Consider the following 15,597-nt stretch of genomic DNA (forward strand, 5'->3'; position numbering starts at 1 on the left):
GGTAGAAGGATTAACATAGAAATTTGATCATAAACTCTACACAATTTATCCCCTCTTGGTCACAAGATTTTCACTCAGGTTGAGTTCTAAACAGTGAAGGATCAAGCATGCTCATGTTTACTGTGTTGGGTCAGGTTTATTTTGCGATATGTCATGGTTTATTTGCTTCATATATTGTTTTTTATATACCTATGACGTACCTATTTTTAGGGAGAATGAGCAAAAAATAGTTTTATTTCCATTGAAAAGTATTTTAATGGAACAGTAAAAAAAATTTTAAAATGTTTTAAAAATGCCTTTAGTGAACTGTCTAACAAGCTGTATAGCCAGGTAAGATGGAACGCAATTCAAAGAAATAGAAAACACCAACTATTTTGTAATTTTTATTATAACCACTGAGCAGAGTAGTTAGAAAGTGTGCAGAGTACATCAATATTTTAAGCAGCTTTCCTTCCTGTCCAAATTAAGGTCGTTAATTCATGCAGTAGAACCTCTAAATAAGAGCAGAACAATAGAAATGGCACATGGAACATCTGGGAAACAAAAATAATCTAAGATTGTCAGCTGCACCAATAAGAGAATAATGAGTAGGGCTTCTTTTCCTCTTCTTTCACATTAGTATTTTGTTTGATTACTTAGCAATAAAGGATATGAAAACGTTTTACCTGGCCACCTGTCTTCACAGAAGCCTAGTAAATACAGCTGGAAAGGACTTCAGTGGGCCGTCTAATCCACGTGCTTTCCCAGGGATGCTGGGGTTTATCTCCCTTCCCCCTAATAAACTTGGACAGCCTCCTACAGTGTTTCGTGAACCTTGCCATGAGGGTTTTTTTTTTCTCATGTGGAAGCTGAACTTTTTTGGTGGAAGTTGATGTACATAGCAATTGGTTATCTAGCAATGGGGGAACAAATAATTTATTCCTTCTCTTTTGACAGTAACCCATTTATACATTTGAAGATTATTATCATCAAATGTGGAATGTTCTTGCTCACAGGCTAATTCTCACAAATGAGTGAGAATAGTGGTTAGAGCTATAGGTTGTTTCTGAAATTAAAGGCTGCAGTAAGACCTTGTGGCACTTCGCTATTATTCTTTCATCTTTTATTTATATTGCAGGTATGAATGAACATGATGCAGGAGGATTCTTTTTTTCTCCTTGCTTCAAATCAATTTAAATAATATGAATTAGAAAAATCTACTCTAAGTTACTAAGAACTCTTTCTCAGATGAACTGTACAAGAATCAGAGAAAAGAAAAAGCATGTTTGAAAAATTGCACCATCCTACCCTGTGGTATGAGCCTGATTTTATTAAAAAATCCATGCTTTAGAAGAAAGATAAAATCTCATTTGGTAGATGGATGAGTGGAAGGAAGTAACTATCTGTGATGTGCAGGAAGGTGGATAACTTATCACAAGAAAAGTAAATCCATTTTATGATACATGTTTTGGAGACACCAGACTTGAAACTTAGTCTCTGCAATATTTGCCCAAACCAGTCTGCCACAATTATTTTTTATTGTCCATCCAGCTAGAATTATTTGGTATTCAGATTTTAACATAACAAATGCTTACTTTTAAGTGCAACAATTGTGATTATTTGGAACCCGTGCTTTCATTTTTTATCTACAAATCATTAGTTTATCTGCTTTAAGATTGTGAAATTTTTCTTTCCCTTATTAATGTCAATTTATCAAGAACTCTAGTTATGCTTTTGTTTTTGCTAAGATCAGATGGAGATTTTATGGTGTTTACATTTGTTTAGGATAATGGCTTTGCTTAACAAGAAAAAATAATATAGCTAGTGGACTGTATTATCAGAAAAAAAATAAGAGTTTTATCTTATTCTCACTTAGAGCTCTCCCATTACAAAGAAGAAACTGAGCAATTCCTACAATGAAATGGAAAGATAATGGACATGCAACCATAGTTCCTAACCCTCTGCTATATTTCTCTCTTTCAAGATTTAATAGGTTACTTGTGTATAAGTTAGACATACATACACAAACATGTGCAAATAGGCATATATGTAATTTTTTGTGTGTTCATGTATATACAGATTATGGCCAAATAAGATTTTTTTTTTTTTTTAATAAAAAAATTAAAAAAAAGACTGTCTTTTCCTGATAAGTGCATTTCCTGATGGTGGTACTAACATAAATTAGTGACAAATAAATTTTTTTAGAAGTAGATAACACTGAATTATTAGGAAGGCTTTTCCAGTGCCTGGAGTGTTGCAGTACTCAGCAACAGCTGATGTGGTTCTAACTGCAGAATAGGAAGGAAATAAGAGCCATTAAATTAATTATTTCTCCTATGAAAATCAGTATTTCTTGCATAAATATTGCAATTTTAAAGTTTAGCCTTATTATTTAGCCTCTTAACTGACCACGTTTTCTAGTACATTGTTGGATAAATTTTCTTTACGTTCTGTGGGTTAAATGCATATCTAAACTATATCTTGTTCAGGATTTGATGACCCTTATTCAGTTTGGAGCTGAATGAATGAGTGGACTGACATCTCTGAGTAGAGTGGGAATATAGCCTGCAGCAGTTAAAATGAATGTAACTGGCATTTGAAAGTAGAATACTTAAGCTAAGAGAATGGAGGAAGATGGTGAACTTCAGGATAAAAGAGCATTCAGTTACAGAATCATTTCTTACAGCTCTTGTTAGATGGTTTGTTGATTGTGGTTTTTTTTTTGTTTCCATGTGGAATTTGTCCTGGTACATGTATTTGAAAAATGAACCTGGCTTTGGTGACGTGAATACCAGCAGGTGTGAACACAAACAGGGATGTTCATGAACAGATTAACTGAGGGATAGGCATTTGTAACAACATCTGTGACAGCTTTTGTTTCCTTCTATAGGTAATAGAATTTGATGATGGATCTGGATCGGTTCTCAGAATACAACCACTGCGCACGCCAAGAGATGAAGCTATTTATGAATGTGTGGCTTCCAATAGCGTTGGTGAAATAAGTGTGTCCACGAGACTCACTGTTTTACGTGGTAAGTCCTTTCTAAACACAACTAACCTAATTCATAGAGCTGAAGGTGCTATGTTGTTTTAAAAGAGAGGTTTCTCTCCAGGAAAGTTAAATACATTTTCTTTTCAAATGGACATTATCATAGTCCTGATGTCGTTAAATACCGACTTTTTCACATAATATTTGAATATTCTGTTTCTGATTTTTTTTGATCAGAAAATGTGAGTATACGGTAATGTGAATATGTGGAGTATGACAGATTAGAATGAAGAAAAAGAGTAAGAAATAAGTGAAACAGAACTGACATGCGAAACAGTTTATTGTATCAACTATTGATCAAAACCCAATGCTTTATGAATGCACTTGATTTACATTTTAGTGCTGCCCTGGGTAGCTTAGCTTTGTGTGATCAGCATTTACACAGAAACTTGCCCAATTAACAGTGACCTTGAAAAGTTGCATAAATGTTCTTTAGATGAGGTTAAGCTCCCTTACAGGATTTCCTTCCCTCTCCCCCCCCCCCCCCCAGTATAACACACAGAAAAGGTGAAGGTTTCTTCCATTTCAAATAGACATCACCTGAATTGTATTCTTTCTTTGGCAAGAAGTTTTTGAAGACTGTAAAGGAAAAAGTCCATTTTTTTTGAACTATCCTTCAGGGGGGAGGATATGAATGAGGATATGAATGTACTGCCAAAGCGTACTGTCTAGATAGTACTCGGAGGAGTATATCCTTGTAGTCAAATGACCTGAATGTTTCATTCTGAAACCTGGAGATGAATGGAAACTGGCTTTGGAGACACTTAATGAAATATCACACTCTTCAGATTCAGTTCTGCTTTTATAACTGAAGATTAGTCTTGTGTTGTGATATTACGTGGCGTTACTTGACTTGTAGCATTAACTGCTAGGTGCCTGTTTATAGGAATTGCAGATGATGAGTCAGCATTACAGAATTCAGAAGAAAATCTGTAAAACATATGGTTTGAATATTTTTTTTGTTCCTTCTATCCCAATGAATGTAGGGTGACAATGAGAATTCTTTGATTTTACTCTAATGTTGGGTTTTTATTAAAAGAAGCCCAAACCAAAACAACCAACCAACATTTTTTTCTATACTTTCAGTAGCTATTTTAATCAGTACAGACAGTCCTGGTGTTACTGTTTCAGTGAGCTAACAACAGTATGTACATACATAACAAATAAGATATGTATTTCTCTCTTAGAGCTAGTCTGGTGTTAGCAATCCTCCATAATATTTAAAATTCTTATCTCTAATGCCATGATTGTTCCTTCTGTTGTCTTCTAAAAACTCTTCCCAGTCTAGCCAGTGAAAATGGGAAAATTGATAGTTAGGTTCATGTTTTGGCAGCACTATGGACCTGTTCTTAATTACCTAAGATAAGGTTTTCCCTTTATTAACTGATAAAAGCACTTTTTTATGTACAGCTTCCACATTGTTAAAAATGAACATAAAATGATACTTTCACAGTGTGTTAAAGTTTTTTAAATTAAAGGGAGATGGGAAAAGGAAAAGGGAGGATGGGGGGGGAGCAAAAATCAGCGTGAAAACTCTGGTGAAAGTAGTGTTTTTTGTCTTCAGAGTTTCTTGAAATGTGTTCACAAGACTCTCTGGTTTTGAAATGTGCATGCATGTGTTCTGAAAGATACTGTTCTAAACCGATCAAAGTTCTCATTTTGGGGTTTGTAGAGAAGAAGCAACAGCCTTCATCTCGCTGCCAAGGACCATAACAGTTGAAAAAGGCAGAAGAGTTGCCTGAGTGTCAAAAATGACTGGTTGTAAAATGTGATCTGTTTCTTTGCTTTCCCTTTAGATTATTTAATCAATTTCATGTAAGGCATATGTGATTCTGCTCCTATTTCTTACTCAAATAACCCAGTGCTACTTCAGACAACCTTAGTGTCAGATCCTGTTTTAGAAAATGCGCATAATGATACGCATATGAAAATGCCTGATGAACAAAAAATGTATGTTATTAGCTGTAAACATTCGAATTAATTTATTTTAATTAAAAGTAATTGTCTAAATAAAAATATGAAATATGAAATATTGTATGTGTTTCCAACCATAATACATATGGCTTTTGCAACTGCTGGAATATACTTTGGCACCAGGAATAGATTTCTGTTTTTAAACTGAAACTGGTAACATATGAGAACTCATGAATTTACTGGGACTGCAAGGGTAACATGAGAGAAAGCAAGGTCCATGCAGAGTTACAGAGCATTGTGAAGAAGTTTTGGCAGGGTTAAAATTTTTAAATGCTATAAGTACAATGGCTTGCTATATTGCTTTCCAAGACAAAGGATAGTTCAGTGCTAAGGGCATTAGCCTGGAAGATAAGTAGGTCTATTGTAAGTTACTGCTTTACAAACTTACACAAATCTTCATCTTATACAGTGTGCAGTAGTAGTCTTGTGGAAAACACTCCATCTGGTTATGCCTCTGTGCTTCACATAGCTGCTGTAGGAATAAATACATACGATAGATGTGAACAGGAATTAACAAACCTAATGAAATACAAAACCAAGTGGAGTGAGGCGGGTCTGTGGTCCACTTAAGCTTTTCTCATCCCTGGGGTACCTGTGTAACTCTGGATTATGGGAGATACACACATAAATTTCATATGTTCTTCAAATCTTTTCATAATGGTGCTATCACAGACTCAACTTGGCATTTGTGCTTCTTGCAAGAGGACACCCTGGGGAGGAAGTCAGAGTTTACCTGCAAGTCAGTATTGCAACCCTAATGGACGTTCAGGACATTCCCAGGAGTTGAAGTATCTACCTATATTAATTTTTGTTTGTTTGTTTCACAAAGTCCAGTTTAACTGCTACAAATCATTTGTGCAGCATAGAAGAGCAGCATTTTTGCCAATGTATCCATATTTTTAGAGCCAAACTTCTTGATTTGGCAGTACGCAGTAGTTCAGGCATGACAGGTTTCACCCTTTTTTTTTTTCCTTACACTATGACCAATCTGTAGTACTTGAGTCTCGTAAGAACTGTGAATATAAATGAAGTCTTCAGTTTCTGCATGTGGAAACTTCACTGTGAGAAGGAAAAAGGCCAGAAAATGCAGCTATAGATGATAACATTTCAAGGCCTTAGTAGAGACAAAGTATTGGGCATACTTTTTTTTGTTACCAGAGTAAATCAGGAAAAGTTCCAGGCCAAACTTTTGCTTCCTAAACTGAGTATTCATGACTCTGGACGAAGAGTGAATGTCTGAGGTAAATGGAAACTGCTTTTGATTTTCCGTATACAAAGGAGGCGACTGTGTTCCAGGACAGATTCACCTACATGTAAATGCTGAATTTGAAGTCTCCTTCCAGACAAGAGGAATCAATGCTATTTATGTTGGAACTCTGTTTTTTTTAAAATCTGTGCTGAGAACCATATGAGTGGAACAGTGCTTCGATTGTTCAGTTCAAAATTATCATTGTGTAATAGGCAATGGAAGACTGTAAAGTGCAGGATCTTCCCCAAGTCTGCAGATATCAGAGATGGAATAGCTTTCCTTTTATTGTCCATTCATTTCTTGTTAAAGCCACCTAACTGTTTTTTGGTCTTGCAAGTGGCAGATAACAGGCATTTTTCATGTCTCTAGAACAATGATTCTGGCATGATATGCAAGCATATAAATCATTCAGGAAGGAGGAAATGAGGTGCCTCCTTCTAGTGGCAAGATCAGCAACAATTCCATGCTCTCTTGTTTTTTAAATTACTGATTATTGTTCCTTGATACAGTTCTGCCAAGACTGTAAGGATCGGAAAAAAACTCAGTTTCCAATACCTCCTGAGAAGGTATATGACTGCAGCACAGAAGGCTGCAGGTTTTAAGCAAGGATGGGGAAGGTCCAGTACAGCAGAGTATATCACTGCTGTTTGCTTTGTTTTGTTTGCTGTCTAGGAAGTAAAGCGAGAGACTACACAGGACGCTTATGCAGAGGGCTGTCTGTTTACTCAGCCCACTATTTTCACTGTTATTATTGATCATACTGTGCATTATAAAAATATAGACATATAGCATCTTTGTAGCATGGGCACTGTATAAGGATGGAAGAATTAACGTAAAATTTCTGTGGGAAGTGCCTAGGGCAGTTACTTCTTTATATGCTTTTTAGAAACTGATTGATTTAATGTCAAGCAGTCATTGCTGCATAAAATAAAAAGAGAAATATTTACAGAAAAGCGTTTCCATGCCCACTGATACACAGAGACTGATGTAGAGATAATTGAGAGAAATGATTTTTATTAGACTCTTGGAAATGCTGAATGTTTTCAAACTGTTGAAAACCACACAAACAAACAAAACCAGAGATGATGAATTCAAGGTGCTACATTTTTGGTTTCTGCTGCTAGCAATAGATTCAATGCAAATAGAAGAAGGAAGGAGAAAGAAGTATTTTGAAGTAATATATCATCTGGAACAGCTATCTTTGAGGGCATGGAAATTAGACAAATGGAGTGGCATGGCTATAATGTTGGAAAATGTGCTGTGGGATGTCTCTCATTTCTAGACAATTGGGAGGAAGGACTACATATTCTGGGTACTAGTTGCATGGCGAGAGAAATCTGTCATCTTCCAGCTGGCATTCTATAAGCGACGTACACCAGTGTTTGTCAGACTTACCTGTTTGCTGTATAGTTACAGCAATTGTTGCTACGGGCCTGCTTGTAGAAACTTGGGACCAATTCTGTTCAACAGGCTTTAGGAAGTGGAATGTATAGAAACAAAGAAAGCAAGAAAATACCCGTGTGAGAACTTCATACTCTGGAAAGACATCTGTTTCTGTCTACCCTGGATTTGGAGAAGGCTGAGGTTCTCAATGACTTCTTTGCCTCAGTATTCACTCGCAAATGCTCTGACCACACCACCCAAGTCTTGGAAGGCAGGTGCAGGGACTGTGACAATGAAGACCTTAGGCCCACTGTAGGAGAGGATCAGCTTTGAGATCAACATGAATGTGCACAAGTCCATGGGACCTGATGAAATCCATCTGCGGGTCCTGAAGGAGCTGACAAATGAAGTTGCCAAGCCACTGTCTGTCACATTTGAAAAATCGTGGCAGTCATGTGATGGCTGACTGGAAGACTGGAAGAAGGGAAGTATAACCCCCATTTTCAAGAAGGGGAAGGTGGAAGACCCAGGGAACTACAGACCAGTCGGTCTCACCTCTGTGCCTGGCAGGATCATGGAGCAGATTCTCCTGGAAGGCATGCTAAGGCACATGAAAAACAATGACGTGCTTCGTGACAGCTAACATGCCTTCACTAAGGGGAAATCACGCCATGGCTGACTTTTAAGTTACAATGTGGTTTAATTTTCTTTATGTAGGCATATCCGTGGTAACTGATGTTAATGGTTTAGAAAATACTGCATCTTATAAATTCTATAGCGATTAGTAAAGGGTCTATTACTGTAAATATAGGATGCAGGGTATTGAGTTCAACTTCTAGTTATATACAGTTGATCTTACACACAGTTATCTATTGTTGAGTTTTGTATAGTTCTTTAAAAAGCTATGTTTGTAGTCATTTAAAATACATGAAAATGATTGAATAACTGCTATAAGTATTGTAAGAAATTTCTGGCAGGTGCCTCACCTCATGTTTCATGTTTTCTCTCTTTTTTTTTTTTTTTTTTTAATATTTCCATTCATGTCCCAAGATGCAAGATTTATCACATATATTTTTCTCGTCAGTTGGTGCATATCTTGCTTATACTTTCTTTCTTCATTTTAAATGTGCAAATTTTCCCTTTCTTGCACATCATTTTATTGAAAAGAACCTGCTACAGTCATTGTAAATTTAAAGCTATGTAGTAGAAAGCTTCTTCCAAAAAGAGAGCAGTCACTTTGAAACAGCAGTCCTAAATTTTTTGATTGGCAATGTAAATTCCTGTAGTCAAGACTTTCAGAGATTAGTTACTTTGGAAAATCAAGATTAGTCTGCTCAACTTAAGACCTTTTAAGATGTCTTAAGAAGGTATACATAGTCATTGAATTTTTTTGAAAACTGTGTCCTAACTTTATTCCTTACAATTTTTTTACTCATGAAATTTCTTTCAACTGTTTGTTGACTGATACATATTGTAACATGCTTGCTTGTTCAGTTGTACTTGCTCAGTGAACATACATGGAGAAAGTTTTTCTGCTGCCAACTAGTAATACCAGCTATCATTATGTCTTTGTAAAGAATTTTTTTCTTCTTTCTGTTCCTCACTGAATTTTATGTGTTGCTGGAATTCGTGCAGCCATATTTTTGCTTTACATACAATGGTATAAAATTATCCAGTTCAGTTTCACATATTTGTACATATGCATAGGAACAATTTTAGCTTTTGAAATATTAGCAGTAGTAGAAAAATCTTAATGTCTGATATTTGGATAGCCCTAAGAGATGAACGTTGGCTTGAAATCAGTAAGTTGGCTAGGCTATATCATATTTGTTCTTATTATGTGTCTGTGAAAGAAAAGAAACTTCTGGGCGTTAGATCATAAATAGATGTCTGACATTTGTTTTGATCTAAGAGGAATTGAAATAGTACCAGACAAAAGTAGAGCAGTTCTATTTAGCTTGAAAGAATTCTTCACTGGACAGTTTTGTCTAAGAATGTACACCTGTTAAATACTTTCAGACAACAGCTCAATGACTAATTTTAGCATGACCCCTATTTGGGTATTCCCATTCTAGTATATAATGACCACGTATAGTATTATAAGTATTTTTGTTAACAAGAGTGAATATATGCTGGCCAATTGGAAAATGCAAAGTAAGACATCCTGAGCAGATAAATTTTAAAACACATTTGCTTTATGCTTTTCCCCCCCCTCATTGATGCCTGTGATGATGAAGTCCCTTTTCCTAGACCATCATCCCCAAATCATGAGAAATCTGTGAGGAACAAGTAACAATGAGAACAATGGAAAAGGAATTAGTTGGGGAGGGGGAGGAATATTTCTTGCAGAAGTAGTATCAAGTGATGTAAGCAAGCACAGAATTAAAGTGAATTTACCTAACTCTTAAAGAACCATGACCTGCTATATACAATAGGTTACCATTTTGATCTCGTTCCTCAAAGACTGACCGAGATGTATGCAGCACACAGATAGGATATTACAAATGATCTTTACAAGAAAAGGCAGAGCATTAACTATGTGTACAACTGCTGTCTGTTCTGGATAAGGATAGATTATTTTTTTTTAGACTTCGTGCTATTATTTTGATGTTTTGCAGTGTTATGTGTCTGTGCTTCTGCCTGGATGTAAGGCAATTCAATTTAAATAAAATTGTTGTTCAGTTTTTGAAATGGTGGGTCATTTGTCTATTTTTAATTGATACAAAAAAATAAGTACAAAATAGTTTTCTTACACCTAGAATTTTTAGAATGCAATTGGCTTTTCCTGGATTTAGTTGTTATGCATGCATTAAAGGCCCTTGGCCTTATGCACAGTCCTATTGGTTCAATATCAGGGTGAAAGTTTATGCAAACTTTCGTTGTCTAGTGGCCCACTCTCTCAGTTGAAGCCAATGCCTTAATGAAATCCAATGCAATTAATGAAATGCCATGTTTTGTGATGTTATGGTAATCTGTGGCCTCAGTTCTTGATGCATTTTATCTATCTGTATGTCCACTTAGTTAACAAAACCTTGCAATATTAATTAGCAATGTAATTGTCATTACTGCATGACACAAAAGTAAAATTGACAGAATTCCAGGGAAATTTTTCATGTCAATATTTCATATTAATTAAAAAAAAAGTAATTCTGGAGGTTATCTGTTTGAGGAGATGATACAATGATTAGATGCTCAGCCCCTGACACTGTCAACATATCTGTAGAGGAACCCAGTGGTGTAGCAGCCTGATAGTTTCAATTTAATTGTTATCACAGCACATATTCATATAAGAAGCCTCATACGGCATAAGAAAACCAAGGCAATTACTAAAAAAAGGCCATTCATGTAGTATGTCTTTCTTCAGCTTTGCAGGCTAGCGGTTTCTGTGAGTGCTTATATGTTATCAAGAGCACTGTTAGGATGACAGAAATGTTTGCTAAACTGTAGGACGTTTGACACTAGTATACTGAAGTTACAGTAAAATTAAATCCATTTTTATGTAATAAGTCCTAATCTTTAAATACAGAAAAAGCCTATTAAGAAAAATTTTTCACATGTATCTGAAACAGTAATTTAGAACTTAAAAGAAAGCTTATGTAATAGTTCAGCTTGCTTAGCCTAGTAATAGGACATAAAATAGTATTAATTACTGTGATTGTTAAGTTTTCAAAAATTTGACGTAGGAAGCAAAAACTAAAAAGGAGTATATACAAAAGTATTTAAAGTATTTTTGGTGAACACGCAAACATTAAAAGGAAGCTGAAATTCAATGGATTTTGTCAAAGCCAAAACTATTTTGATTATTGGAACTAGTAATACAACAATTCTGAAGCAACGACTTTTAACTGATGCAAGAAAGTAAAGGAGGTTTCATTCCATTAGTGTAGTAGGAGATTGAAAGAGCTGTGTTTATAGTGGCTCTGTGGGGAGAGAGAAACTTTTATGAATACTCTAAGACTTTGGCAGGGTATAAAATCCTGTTATGGTATATATCGCTTCAGGTATTTCAATGCTTGCTGTAAACTGATGTGAAGTTCTGCAGCTGTTTCATTTATCTTTGTGGCAGAAATGCATTAATAAAGTTACCACTCACCAGTTGAGTAGCAAATGGAATTTCTCTGTCTTCACTTGCAAATAGATAAATCGTGCAAAATTGCGACTTAAGTCCACTGTGATTTAAATTACTCCGTTAACACGATTTGCTGTAAAACTACTACAAAGAATCTACTGTGATGTAGAATGTTAGATAGTAATAGTATCATTTTAGCACTGTTTATATTGAATGCATCTTGTGATGGACTGTGTCAGTGCATGCTTAATATGAGAACAGCAAAACAGAATAATGAGGTAATTTTTCAAGTGGAAGCATTTCAATAAGCTTTTCAATCAAATACAGTCAGAAAGCCCTGATTAGAGCCAGGTGTTTCATTAGGACCATCCATGCACCCTCATCTTAGCTTGTGACACTGTGGTCTTTCATAGCATTGACATATTTGAGGAGGTATTGCCTTAACTGTGCATATGTGATTTATTGTTATTATCTGAATTACTGTTATTACTATTATAGTAGTAACAGTAGAGAAGACCCAGGAAACTTCAGACCTGTTAGTCTAACCTCAGCTTCAGTAAAAAATATAGAGAATACTTGGTACTGTTGAAAGGCATTTAAAGAACAATGCAGTTATTAGGCACAGTCAGCATGGGTTCACAAGGGAAAAGTCCTGTTTAACTAATTTGGTATTCTTCCATGGATAACAAATCAAACCCTCCTGGATATCAAAACCTCCTAAGCAGGTGACCAAAGACTTGGTCACCTGCTTAGCAGTGGGTGAAGGGAAGGTGGTGGATATAGATTTTCTGGGTTTTAGTAAGGTTTTGATACTCTCCTCCACAACATCCTTCTGGACAAGCTGTTCAACTGTGGGATGGGCAGGTTGACAGTGCACTGGATGAAGAACTGCCTGAAGGGCAGGGCTTGAAGAGTTGTAGTGAATGGGGCTGCATCTGGCTGAGGACCAGTTGCCAGAGGTGTTTCTCAGGACTCAATTCTAGGGCCACTTCTGTTCAATACATTCATTAATGATTTGGACGCAGGAGTTGAATGAACCTTTAGCAATTTTGCTGGTGATACCAAACTGGGAAGTGCTGTTGACTCTCTTGAGGGACAGGAGGCCTTGGAGAGGGATCTAGACAGACTGGAGCATTGGGCTATGGTTAATGGGATGAAATTTAACACAACCAAATGTGGATTTGTACACCTGGAACAGAGTAAAACTGGACACAAGTCTAAATTGGGAGAGGAGTGGCTGGAAAGCGGCCCTGCAGAAAGGGAGCTGGGGCTGCTGGTCAACAGCAGCTCTCAACAAGAGTCAACAAACTGCATCCTGGGGTGCATCAAACACAGCATAAACAGATGATCAAAGGAGGGGATTATCCACCTGTATTCAGCATTGGTGAGGCTTCACCTTGAGTTGTGTCTGCATTCTGGCACCCTTCACGTTTCAAAAGGATGTGAGGTCCTTGAATGTGTCTGGAGGAGGGCAGCAAAGCTGTGAAAGGGCTGGAAGGCATGTACTGTAAGGAGCGGCTGAAGACTCTGGTTTTGTCTAGTTTGGAGAAAAAGAGGTTGAGGGGCAACCTCATTACTCTCTACAGCTTCCAGAGGCATGGAATTGTAGGCGGAGGTGCTGATCTCTTCTCTCTGGTATCCCATGATAGGACTCATGGAAATGGTTCAAAGCTGCACCAGGGGAAGTTCGGACTGGATATTAGGAAGTATTTCCTAAGGGTGGTCAGACACTGGAACAGGCTTCCTAGAGAGATGGTTGATGCCTCAAGCCTGTCAGTGTTTAAGAGGCTTTTGGACAATGTCCATAATAACAGGTTTTAACTTCCATTGTAATTAAAAAAGATCATTTAAAGAAGAATGCTAAATATATTAGCTTCACAGTTCTCTTACTTTTCAATCAGTAAAGTTCTTTATCATCTTCTCTGTGCTCATTCTCTGCCTTTCAGAAAGAAATTTGTCCTGAAACAGTATAGCCATATTTTCATATCCCATCTAACTTGGCTAAGAGCTGTTCTTGATTACTGTGCATATCCTTGTAGAGAAATCATTTTTTTATGATCACTGCTATGAATGGCAGTTACAAAGTACATTTGCTATTTAACTGTTTGAAAATCAGTGCTTCTAGCTTAGTGCCAAGCTCAAAAGCTCATCTTGGCACCCGTATATTCCATTGTTTCAGCAGTTGCACTGCCCTATTTTCACTAAGCCTGTAATTTATTTTCATAAAATATATCATCTTGTCTTCAATGGCATTATCAGCCCAGCTCCTAAGATAAACAAATCTGTATAGACAACCTCTATTGTAATGTTCACTGAGATTTATTTGGGTTTTGGCTGTATAGATAAGGAAGAAAACTATGTGGGGAATCCTCGTCATTATACCTGCAGCAGATGACTTTCAAGGAAAGCGAATTGAGAGGCTGAAAAGTTGCCAGGGATTTTTTCGCAAAAAGCTGCTGTCACTTGGAACTTGATTTATGGCAAGAAGATGAAGCCAAGTGCAGAAAAGCCATTAGTAAGCCCAAAAGCAATCATTTTTTGTTGAGGTATGTTTCATATAGCAGACTGAAAATGGAATTGGGAGTATGTTGAAGACAGTGAGAAAATGGTCTTCTAAGCTGGACTTCAAATCACTCAAATGTTGAGTTTGGTCATTAGTTGCAAGATGTCAAAACCACAAAAAATAAGCAGAAGAAATTCTCAGGCTGTACCATTCACTTTTTTTTTTCAAATCTGGAAACCTAAGTATAAGTTATTGGTAGTTTCTCTGATGGTTACTGAGCACTTATTCTTTCTGAGATTACTCAAATAGTAAAAATTCTGGGTTGTTTTGGGGGATTTTTTAGTTTGTTTTGTGGTTTGGTTTTGGGTTTTGTTTTTGTTTTTTTTTTTTAGCTTAAGTCCTAAAACAATAGAGGATACGTTTTACTGTGAGATACACAGGGGTGGTGTAAAGTGGGGGTGGATGTGTGGTTTATTGAGTTACCTAAACTCAACTGACAGTGTAAGTAGATAGTCTTAAATGGTGGCCTGGTTTTCATGTGTTCTGAATGTAGCATTTGGTTGCAGCGAGATACTCTAGAAACTCAGCTCTTTGGAGTTCAACCATCTAAGAGTTTTTAGCCTTAGCGCTAGCTGATAACTCCTGAAGCAGAATTTTATAAAATAGATTTATATTTAAAATGAAATTTATGTACATTTGAAACTACTGCTATTCTTCAAAGATAGGAAATTGTGCATGTGTTGTATATCTTAGAAAGTTTCTGTCTAATGAGTGAGTCAAATAAACAAGGTGATGTTTCAGATAGTTATTATTAGTGTCGTGTCTTCATTTACAGAAGTCGATTTTATTGCATGAGAAAAAGAGAAGGGTATGATAAGAAATCTTTTGGTACAAGTTGTTTTAAGACTGGATTTTTAGAAAGAATATAAACCAGAGAACCTCATGGACAGATTTATTGCAAATTTCATATTAGAGGAAAGAACAGGAGGAAAGCTGAACTAAGGACAATTTAGCTTTCATCTCCAGCTGGCAGTGTAGATTGTTTTAGGCCCTGAAACCTGAAGCGTATGTTAATTCTGCTTTCACATAAGTCATGAGGACTGGTCTACTCTTTTTTTAGATGAACTGGGAGCAGGGAAAAAAAATTTAGACAGAAGGCCATAAATAAATTCTGGTTTTGGTAGTTCTCTACTAACCAAGTTTAATTTACTTCTGCTTATGGTGGGGGGAGGGGGAGGGAAACAGTATTCCAGTAGCATAGTCATTTCTAGGTGTTCAGAAAATGTAAATGTGCATCTTTGAAATCGTAAGCTGAATTTAAAAATAATTGGACTGGTTTAATGATTAAAATAGGGGATTTATGGGTTTTGATTTTGTAGGACTTAAGTTTT

At 36.4% G+C, this 15,597-nt stretch overlaps 1 protein-coding gene across 50 annotated transcripts in view; it reads left to right on the forward strand.

The window, feature by feature from the left end:
• PTPRD (protein tyrosine phosphatase receptor type D) overlaps nt 1-15,597 on the forward strand; it is a 1,245,299-nt gene that overhangs the window by 1,021,372 nt on the left and 208,330 nt on the right. For all 50 annotated transcript variants that reach the window (XM_030512143.1, XM_030512142.1, XM_030512141.1 and 47 more), the window contains one exon: nt 2,870-3,011. In XM_030512143.1, coding sequence (XP_030368003.1) covers nt 2,870-3,011 — 142 coding nt within the window. The remainder of the gene's footprint in view (nt 1-2,869; nt 3,012-15,597) is intronic.

Source organism: Strigops habroptila, chromosome Z (assembly GCF_004027225.2).
Source record: "Strigops habroptila isolate Jane chromosome Z, bStrHab1.2.pri, whole genome shotgun sequence".
NCBI lineage: Eukaryota > Metazoa > Chordata > Aves > Psittaciformes > Psittacidae > Strigops > Strigops habroptila.